The sequence below is a fragment of the Hyperolius riggenbachi genome, chromosome 7, assembly GCF_040937935.1.
Source record: "Hyperolius riggenbachi isolate aHypRig1 chromosome 7, aHypRig1.pri, whole genome shotgun sequence".
Taxonomy (NCBI): Eukaryota; Metazoa; Chordata; class Amphibia; order Anura; family Hyperoliidae; genus Hyperolius; species Hyperolius riggenbachi.
This window is the reverse complement of record NC_090652.1, coordinates 99,352,065-99,363,266: the sequence shown is the minus strand read 5'-3', so window position 1 is coordinate 99,363,266 and position 11,202 is coordinate 99,352,065. Positions and strand designations below refer to the sequence as shown.

The 11,202-nt window shown below is 43.9% G+C and overlaps 1 protein-coding gene across 1 annotated transcript in view; it reads left to right on the top strand.

Moving 5' to 3' along the window:
* The first annotated feature begins 1,515 nt into the window (after positions 1 to 1,515).
* The window catches only part of SCNN1B (sodium channel epithelial 1 subunit beta), a 126,942-nt gene continuing 117,255 nt past the window's right edge, over positions 1,516 to 11,202 (top strand). The window contains exons 1-2 of the mRNA XM_068244448.1: positions 1,516 to 1,732; positions 11,005 to 11,078. Coding sequence (XP_068100549.1) covers positions 11,040 to 11,078 — 39 coding nt within the window. The 5' untranslated portion in view covers positions 1,516 to 1,732; positions 11,005 to 11,039. The remainder of the gene's footprint in view (positions 1,733 to 11,004; positions 11,079 to 11,202) is intronic.

Below are 11,202 nucleotides of genomic sequence, written 5' to 3'. Positions count from 1 at the left end.
TAGGGATGCCAACAGTGGTGGCAGACATTGGCAGGTGAAGCAGCAGATGGGTGGTGACGCAAAAAGAGTGGATACGCAACAGCAGGTAATGTGAGCTATTCACTTTTATGGCGCCATTTTGCATTGCATCCACTCCAGTGTGAACCAAGTGTTAGAAATGTAACCCATTTTCTTCCTGGGGAATAAGGAAAACTCGATCAAATAGGAATAAAAACACCAAAAAATTACATTATTTACATTTTTAAAAACAAAGTGAAAGAATTAATAATTCCTTTCAACAATAACCAACACCAAAATGTCAGGAGTTGCAGGAAAAGGAGATCAGGAGATAGAATGAGAAATGTTTTTGGAGGAGGGAAAAAAAGTGGCTGAAAAATAATGAGATCATGAAGGAATGTGAGAAAGGTGAGGGAACAGTTGATGGAAGCAGAGAATATTAGGAGGCAAGGAAATAATGGAGATAAAGATAGAGTAAGCTGAAAGAGAACTGGGAAGATAGACAGAGCAATGACATGTAATAGGGAAAGGGGGGAGGGGGGGCAGGTAAGGTGATGGTGGCAGGACAAGGAAAGCAGAACGCTTTACATTGTGGGAGAGATGAGGTGACTAAAGCAGAGGTAATAAAATGAGAGACGTGATGGAAGTAGGTAGAGGATGGAGATACAAAAGCTGTGGTTGGTGATGGAGATAGGAGAGCGACCTTGGGAATAGGGTGAGAAAGGTGATGGATATTGGGGTGCCGGAGACAAGAATGAGACCATAAAGGTTTGAGAGTAATGGTGGCACTTGAATGAGAGTGAGAGAGTGAGAGAGAGGAAGGAAAAGAGTGCAAGATGGGAAAGAAAAGAGTTAGAGAGAGTACAAGATGAGGAAGAGGGGGGAGGAAAAAAGAATGAAATAGAGCGCAAGATGGCAGAGAGGAGAGAGGAAAAAGAGGAGAGAGAGAACAAAATGGGGAAGGGAAGAGGAAAAGAGAGGAGATAATGGGGAAGGGGAGAGAAAGAGAGAGAGAGAGAGAGAGAGAGAGAGAGAGAGAGAGAGAGAGAGAGAGAGAGAGAGAGAGAGAACAAAAGGGGAAAAAGGAGAGAGAGAGAGAACAAAAGGGGAAAGAAGAGAGAGAAATCAGGATGGGGAAGGGAAGAGGAGAGGGAGAGAGGTAACAATATAGGGAAGGGTGAGAAGAAAAAAAAGGGTAGAGAGAGAGAGGCTAATGGGGAAGGGAGAGGAAAAGAGAGAAGAGAGAATTATGTTTTAGCTGTCCTGTTTCACATGTCCATACAGACACTTGAGTGAGCTAGAGAGAGAGGAAAAGTGGAGTGACATTAGGCAATCAAGCAGCCAGGCTGAGACGGAGCATCAGCACCAGCCTCCATCCCCGGCAGCAAGTCAACTTATCTAAATAGCTGCTGTCTGACTGCTGTATTCATTGTTTACTCGCAGGTCCCTGCAAAGCTGGAGGACTCGGTCCCTGTAGCACCCATCACACAGTGATAGCAGCATCAAATCTCCCGACAGTGAGGAGGCTGTGTGCGGGTAGGAGAGGGGGCGGGGTGGCACATCTCAGCACAGCCAGCTCTGCCAGGACACCTCTGTGACAATCCTGTGCGCTGCAGTGCTGAGCCGCCCAGCCTGTCCTCATCCGGAGTCTGCCGACCTGATGCCAGCCTGAGCTCCTGTGCCAACCGCAAATCCTGCATACAGGGGAGCAGCCCTCATACCAGCCCGTACCCAGGTATGCCAGTCTTCATCTATATGAGCATATACACCATATGATATCCTGCAATTTCCCGATTGGCCGATTCCCTATATTCTCCTTGTGCATTCTTATATTATATGTAAACCTCACCATGGAAGTGTTTATTATGCTTGAAGCGTTGTTTGTTTTTTCGTTCGTTTGTTTCGTTCTTTTTTGTTCTTGTTTGCAGGCTGTTCTTTATTTGGGTATGTATTTGATTAATTTGACACTACACTGTAGTTAAAGTTACACTGTTCGGTGCCAGTTTTTAAAGAATACCCCTAGAAGTTAGAGATCACACAGGTAGTTGCTGAGATCACTGCCACTGGTTGTGTTGTGCGGTGAATCAGTAGTATGTCATTTTTTCCATCTCCTAACTGATGAATACTGAAACAGGTTTGTTATGGGAAAGTGTACATTTTTAATAGATTTTTATTTTTTTATAAATTATCATCAGACATGACACAATTGTTCAGTAATTATTCCTGGCACCTGCTGGGTATGCACTGCCACAGGAGATGGATTACACAGGTGGCAAATCCTATGTCAGTTTCTGTGGTTCCCTCTTAATAAGCTGGTGTACCTGCATACTCTATTACTCTTACTAGGCTTAAAACACAAGTGCTCAGACAGGTCAGGCATTCATGTTTATAGGAGGAACATAAATAAAGAGAATTAGTTGTAATTAAAATGTGCCTGTGAAGGGTTTGACGTAATTGAGTTTATGCTGACCTTTTTTGTATATTATATTGCCCAGAAAACGTGCACTGGGTTACCACACACTGATCTCCCTGAAATACTATCTCCTTGCATTTAGCCAGATTCAATAGCCCATCTCCAGGTATAAATCAAAACAGACTATCATCTGCATGGAGTTTGTATGTTCTCATCATGTTTGGGTGTGTTTCCTCCATGGACTCAGTCGTCCTCCCACATCCCAAAAACATACAGATAACAGTGGCGTAGCTATGGAGCTCGGGGCCCCGGTGCGAGTTTTACATTGGGCCCCCCCAAGCACTCTATACGTAACACTTGATACGGCGCAACAAAACCTGCCAAGGTCATCTACAGTATTAGAGGTGCAAGAAGGGGATGGGGAACTGTGTGTTAATGATTACTAACGTTCAAAGCATCTATAGAAGTGATTATTACCACCACAGGACCAATAAACAGCTTATACTTTGGTTTAGGAAAGGCCCCATGGGGCCCCTCTGCCTCAAGGGCCCCGATGCGGTTGCTACCTCTGCAACCCCTATTGCTACGCCCCTGACAGATAAGTTAATTGGCTTCCCCTAAATTGGCCCTAGTCTATGATACACACACTACACAATATATACATAGACATATGACTATGGCAGGGATTAGATTGTGAGCCCCTCTGATGGACAGTTAAGTGACAAGATACTCTGTACAGCGCTGCAGAAGATGTCGGCACTATATAAATACTAAATAATAATGTAGCTTAGGACTTAGGGTGCTCAAATGTCTTTTTTAGATGAAATTACACTTGCAGTTAAAAAAAACACCTAAAAATGTGTTCATGACACTAGAAGCAGCTGCGTTGGTGGGTAGTAAGGGGGGGCTCTAGAGTCTTAGATTGCATTATCCTAGTGTTTAGCAATAGGCAGCCACAGACTGAATCCCACTGAGAAGACTGCAGCACATATCAATGAAAGTATGTGGTACAAGATGTGGCCAGTCTCCTTAAAGGAACACTACAGTGAAAAAAGTAAGCAGTTAAAATCTGACAGAACTGACAGCTTCTGGACTAGTCCATCTCCTCATGGACAATTTGCAGGGTTTTCTTTATTTTCAAAAGCATTTCTTGAGTGGCAGTTTAACTGCCAAAACAGTAAGATACCAGCCATTCTCCATACTCAGTTGTACACTATTTTATCATCTAGACTTAGCAATTGCCATTCAGGAAATGCTTTTGACAACAAAGAAAATCTGAGGAAATGGACTAGTCCAAAACCTGTCAGTTCTGTCAGATTTTAACCGCTTACCTTTTTCATTGGAGTGTTCCTGTAACTGGGCTTCAAAGGTGTTTTAATTGAGCGTGAGCAAGACAAAGAGCTACACAGATAAAAACAAGCTTTATCAGTGACTGCCTACACAGGGGTAGAGACACATTTGGAGTAGGGTTGGAAGGTGGCCATCCATATAGCACTGCAATCAGCTTTAGCCCTCACTGATTCTACTTCCTGTAAAACTGGAATTTGCATATACAGTGCTGCCCATAATTATTCATACCCCTGGCAAATGTTGACAATAAGTTACTTTTATTCAACCAGCAAGTAATTTTTTGATGGAAATGACATAGGGGTCTCCCAAAAGATAATAAGACGATGTACAAGAGGCATTATTGTGGAAAAAAAAACATTTCTCAGCTTTTATTTACATTTGAACAAAAAGTGTCACAGTCCAAAATTATTCATACCCTTCACAAACTGTCGCAGTCTGTGGGAAAATCCAAATACCATTCCAGATAGTCCGAACTGTTCTAAAGCACCCTAATTACCTTGATTAATTGGGAACAACTGTCTTAATCAACTCAACAGTTGAAAAACAGCAGCTCTCTGCCAGGGCCAGGCCGAGGCATAGGCTGGAGAGGCTCCAGCCTCAGGGCGCAGTGTAGGAGGGGGCGCACAATTCATTCAGCTGCCATTCCTAATTGTGTTTGAAGCAGAAATAAATAAGAAAATGGGATGCATAGCAGTGACTGCAAGCCAGATAACTAGATATTAAGGTGTTGAGGAGGTTGTGGGCCCTGTGGCCCTCTTAGTCTAATAGCAATCAGTGTGTGACAGCTGGGGTGGGAGGGATGGAGGGGCGCACTTTGGTGTCTCAGCCTTGTGTGCTGGAGGACCTTGTCCCGCCTCTGCTCTCTGCAGTTGGTTTGTGGACAATCATGGCAATAACAAAGGAGCTCAGTGAGGACCTGCGGCTGCGCATTGTGACTGCTCACAAGTCAGGAAAGAACTACAAGGCCATTTCTAAATGTTTTCAAGTTCCAGTGGCTACAGTGCAAAGTATTATTAAAAAATACAAGATGTTCCACACTGTGGAAAATCTCGGAGGACGTGGTCAGAAGCCAAAAGTGACACTTGTGCTGGCCAGACGGATAGCCAGAGAGGTGAAAAAGAATCAAGGATCATCATCAACCCCATCCTGGTGAATCTGGGCTCTGCTGGCGACAATGTCTCAAGGCCGGCAATTCAATCAACAGACACTGCACACTGCTGGGTTCCACGGATGCAGACCAAGGAGGATGCCACTTCTCCAGATAAGGCACACAAAAGCTCACTTGGCATTTGCAAATGCTCATCTGGACAAAGAAGAAGACTTCTGGTCTTTTGTGTTATGGCCAGACAAAACAAAAATTGAATTGTTTGGTTACAATGATGTTTCCTTCATTTGGCGTAAAAAAATGAGACACCGTCCCCAATGTCAAACATGGTAGTGGGAGCCTAATGCTTTGGGGGTGTTTTTCAGCCAATGGACCAGGGAACCTAATCACAGTAAACGGCTAGAGAGGGCCCGAAACGGTTCGCCGGCGAATAGTTCCCGGTGAACTTTCAGGGGTTCGCGATCGCGGAGAACCGCAAACTTTTGCGGAAGTTCGGTTCGCCCCCATAATGCACCATTAGGGTCAACTTTGACCCTCTACATCACAGTCAGCAGGCACATTGTAGCCAATCAGTCTACACTCCCTCCTGGAGCCACTCCCCCCCCCCCTTATAAAAGGCAGGCATCGCCAGCCATTTTACTCACTCGTGTGCCTGCAGTAAATAGAGAAGGGACAGCTGCTGCTGCAGACTCTCATAGGGAAAGATTAGTAAGGCTCTTGTAGGCTTGTTAGCTTGCTCCTTGCTGATTCTTATTGCTAAAATAGCATCCCACAACAGCTCTTTTGAGAACTAATCTTGTTCTTGTGATCTATTTTTTTTGTATGTTTCCCACTGACACTTGTGTTGCATAGACAGCCTTGATAATTCATACTGTGTGTGTGCCACTGCCAGGCCCAGCACATTCAGTGATTACCTGTGTGTGTGACAGGTGCACATTGTAATACCCATTACTGCATATACATACCTACCTACCTGTTGTTCACAGTGCACCCACCCACCTACCTACGTGAGTTGAGCACACGCAGTGTCACTGTGCCTGTCCGCTACCTGTCTGTGTGTGACAGGTGCACATTGCAATACCCATTACTGCATATACCTACCTACCTGTTGTTCACAGTGCACCCACCTACCTACGTGAGTTGAGCCTGTCCGCTACCTGTCTGTGTGACAGGTGCACATTGTAATACCCATTACTGCATATACCTACCTACCTGTTGTTCACAGTGCACCCACCTACCTACGTGAGTTGAGCGCACGCAGTGTCACTGTGCCTGTCTGCTACCTGTCTGTGTGTGACAGGTGCACATTGTAATACCCATCACTGCACATACCTACCTACCTGTTGTTCATAGTGCACCCACCTACCTACATGAGTTGAGCGCACGCAGTGTCACTGTGCCTGTCCGGTACCTGTCTGTGTGTGACATGTGCACATTGTAATACCCATCACTGCATATACCTACCTGTTGTGTTCAGTGCACCCACCTACCTACGTGAGTGCACGCAGTGTGATATACTACTCCGTAGATACCTGTTAACTGCACCTGTGTGACTGCACATTGTATTAGTCAAGTCAGTGCATACCTTTCACTTCATCCCCCCCGATATGAACCAAACGGAGAAAACAGGCAGAGGCAGACCCAGCGGAAGGCCACCCGGCAGGTCTGTGCGAGGTCGTGTTGATGTGAATTCGTGCAGCCCTGGCCCAAAGTACAGTGCTCAGAAGAAGGCACGTCCCATCAACTCCCAAGATTGTCAGGACGTGGTTGACTATTTAACACAGAACCACCAGCGCTACTACAATCACCACATCCATCGCATTTGACAGTTCACATGAGTTAATTGGTGGGGAATTAACTGATTCACAGCCATTATTGTTACAACCAGATGAAGGCGCTAAGCAAGTTACACCATCTCATATGTCTGAGTTAGGCGGTGACACTATGGACTTAATGTGTGAGGAGGAGGATGATGAAGTACCTGCTGTTGGTGCAGTTTTGGAGGTGTCTGAGGAAAGCGAAGCTGGGCAGGATGATTATGATGATACGGATCCCACATGGGTTCCTACTAGACAAGATGACCAAGGGGACAGCTCAGAGGGGGAGTCAGAGAGGAGTAGGAGGAGGCGAGTTCATGAAAGAAGCAGGGGGAGCTCATCATCAGAAACAGCTGGTGGCAATGTCCGGCGCCATGAATTGCCAGCTAGTTCGGGCCATCTCTATAAACGGCACCATGAAAAAAGCAATACATGAGGATTCTCAACGACAACATCGGGCAGTCTGCAGAGAAACTTGGCCTTGGGCACCAGTGGACATTTCAGCATGACAATGACCCAAAACACAAAGCAAAAGTGGTGAAGAAATAGTTAGCAGTCAACATTAAAGTTTTGGAGTAGCCCAGCCAGAGTCCTGGCTTGAATCCAATTGAGAATCTGTGGAGGGAGCTAAAGATTGGGGTTATGGCAAGAAGACCTTCCAACATGATAGATTTAGAGCTAATTTCTTTTTATTTTTTTTTATTTTTTTTTCTCTTTTTTTTCTTCAGATTTAGAGCTAATTTCTAAAGATGAATGAGCAAAAATACTTGTGGATACATGCAAAAATCTGGTCTACAATTATAGGAAGCGTTTGATTGCTGTAATGCGTACATCAAAAAAGGGCGTCAGGAAAAAAGGGTGCGGGGTGTAAACTATTAGCGGTAATACCGTTTATAAAAATATTGTGTTGTATTTTGTTTACAAATAATGTTTTACAAATGTGGAAATCATGAAATAATGTGTATGAAATTGCCAATTATGAAAACGTTAATCTTCCCTGTTTCAAAAGTGTAACTTATAATAACGTTTGTTAAAAAAACGATAATTTATGTTTAATCGTTATAATTGTATATTATTGTGAATAACCTTCATTTATCGTTTCTTCTTATCATAAAATCTGAAAATATTGTTTATAAAAATGATATAAATATAACTACGTTCGTAATAAGTGTTGTAAAACATTATTAAGTATTACTAAAATTTTATTAAAACTAAACCTAATCCTGCTCTCACACAGAACCCTCCCTGTACCTATCCCTAACCCTAAGACCCCCATGGTGGTTCCTAACCCTAACCACCCCCCTGGTGGTGCCTAACTGTGAGGAAACACGGAAAAGCCGCCGCGTGTAATAACGGCAGGACGGCTGAGTCCTCGTCCAGCACAGCAGCTGGCATGCGGAGACGTGCGCCTGGCACCACGAGGGAATGCGGAAAAGCCGCCGCTGGTACTGATGGCGAGGTGGCTGTTTCCGCGTCCAACGCGGCGGTTTGTATGCGGCGGCGTGCGGTTGGTGTGGCTGGGGCTGTTGGTTCATATGGATGACATGGAGAGCTACACGCGCGCGGCCCAGATGTCAGGACCTTTATACAAGCAGAGGAAGTGTCAGCTGATCAGGAGGATCAGCTTATTCCTGCTGGACTCATGATTGGCTGAGTGGCTTGGGCGGGGCGGCAGACTCCAGCAGCTATATATACAGCTTGCTTGCCAGTTGCTGGTTGTCTGCCATTGCAAATGCTTTATGTGTTAGCACACAGACCTCAGTCAGATCCAACAGTGTGTTTGAACCAGGAAGGACCTGGGAATTCACACTGAGCTAGAATACTTTCTCATGTTATGCTATAGACTAGTTCCAGGGTGTTGTGACTACGGACCTCACACCCAAGCCTAGGAAACTGTGTCAATGCTATGTTATGCTATAGACTAGTTCCAGGGTGTTGTGACTACGGACCTCACACCCAAGCCTAGGAAACTGTGTCAATGCTATGTTATGCTATAGACTAGTTCCAGGGTGTTGTGACTACGGACCTCACACCCAAGCCTAGGAAACTGTGTCAATGCTATGTTATGCTATAGACTAGTTCCGGGGTGTTGTGACTACGGACCTCACACCCAAGCCTAGGAAACTGTGTCAATGCTATGTTATGCTATAGACTAGTTCCAGGGTGTTGTGACTACGGACCTCACACCCAAGCCTAGGAAACTGTGTCAATGCTATGTTATGCTATAGACTAGTTCCAGGGTGTTGTGACTACGGACCTCACACCCAAGCTTAGGAAACTGTGTCAATGCTATGTTATGCTATAGACTAGTTCCGGGGTGTTGTGACTACGGACCTCACACCCAAGTCTAGGCTACTGTATCATTCTATGTTATGAGATAGACTAGTTCCAGGGTGTTGTGACTACGGACCTCACACCCAAGACTAGCACTGTGTACCTGTATTACCTTTTTCCGCCACTAGGGTGTAGAGAGCTAGGATCTCACATCCAGTAAGGGCAAATCTGTTCATATTAGCAGCAGGGCATCCTGCAACCAAGCCTAGGCCCCTCTCCTAGGGAGCCTTTGGCCTAAGGGATTCACCCACAGTCTGGGGTGAAATCCCTTCTTCTTCTTACCTCCAGTTCCACTGGCGGTTCTCTCTCAAAGTACTACTGTTACACTGTACACTCATATCTCCGGTGTCCAGAGGTTAGACATACCTGGATTATTAGTGATTCTGCAGATCATTCATAATCTGGTGTATATCTGCATTGCTGGTGAATCTGCAGATCACCAATAATCAGATTCTCTCTGCGTGTTGACACCATTCGTTACACTAACCCTAACCACCCCCCTGGTGGTGTATATTGTACTGTAACTATAACTAAACCTACTCTCACACAGAACCCTTCCTGTACCTATCCCTAACCCCTAGACCCTCCTGGTGGTGCCTAACCCTAACCACCCCCCTGGTGGTGCCTAACCCTAACCACCCCCCTGGTGGCGCCTAACCCTAACCACCCCCCTGGTGGTGCCTAACGCTAAGACCCCCCTGGTGGTGCCTAACCCTAACCACCCCCTGGTGGTGCCTAATCCTAACCACTCCCTGGTGGTGCCTAACCCTAACCACCCCCCTTACTGATCGCTTTATTATGTGGATAATAATGTTTTACAAATAGTGACTGTAAAAATTATATTGCAATTTACGTTACGTACTAATCGCTTTATTTTGTGAATAATAATGGTTTACAAACATTAAGGGATAAAATTTTAAATAATTTTATTGTGTGGATAATAATGTTTTACAAATAGTGACTATAAAAAATATATTGCAATTTATGTTAAGTACTGATCAATTTATTTTGTGAATAATAATGTTTTACAAACAGTAAGGGATACAATTTTAAATAATGTTTTAGTTAAATAGTTAATATAAGTATTTTTATAAACATTATTCGTCACGGGCGCATTTTCTAAACTTAAATCATCACAAGCACAGTTATAAAACATTAAAAATCTCCAGGCGCCATTTGTAAAACGTTAATAATCTCTGGCGCCCTTTTTTCCTGTTCGGCGCCCATTAAACAATATTTATTATGGGAGTGAATGGCGGCGCCTTTTTTGTCCACTAGCTGCCGGCGCCCTTTTTTCCTGTTTCTGCTGTAATAGCCAATAAAGGCTTTTCTATTGATTATTGAGAAGATTTTGAATAAATTTGGACTGGATACTTTTTTGCTCAAATGTAAATAAAAGCTTAAAAAATGTTTTTGTTTTTTTCCACAATAATGCCTCTTGTACATTGTCTTATTATCTTGTGGGAGACACCAATGTAATTTCCTGTCAAAAAATTACTTGCTGGTTGAATAAAAGTAACTTTAAGTCAAATTTGCCAGGGGTATGAATAATTATGGGCAGCACTGTAAGTCAAACTTTCTGTTCAGTTCTATTTTTGAAGGTTTCAGCCTTCAGGGTTACTTTTATGCAGGGATTTGCTGAGGGTCTCTGGCACGTCTTCTGTATAATAAGATTCATTGGAGCCCTGTATATGTGTAGCCCCCGCCTCCTTGCAGAAAAGGCCATTTTCTGTGTCTGATGTAGGAAAGGCCATGGCCATTTTCTGCAAGGGGTGGAGCTGTGCATTGGAACCCAGCTGATATGGATATGGATAGTGAATTTTATTAAACAGACAATGTGTTGTGACGTTCTCATTTTTAAGCATTAGCGTACCTCTGTTCTTTTTATATAATATTATTATTTATTGTATTTATAAAGCGCCAACATATTACGCAGCGCTGGAGAATAAATATATAAAATCATATCTTTTCTGCTTTCTATTTTCCAGATTTACCTCTTATCACCCCACCACTGTAGACCACAATGACTATATCCAACACAATATCTCGTGTGACCCAGCAGGTAACTACTTTTGTTCCCCAGTTTTCTGTCATTATAACCTATTAAGATGGTGTCAAACTAAACTGAATGTAAACTTTGAACCGGTCCCAACCATATTCTATCAAATTAAACATTCTTTAGTAGC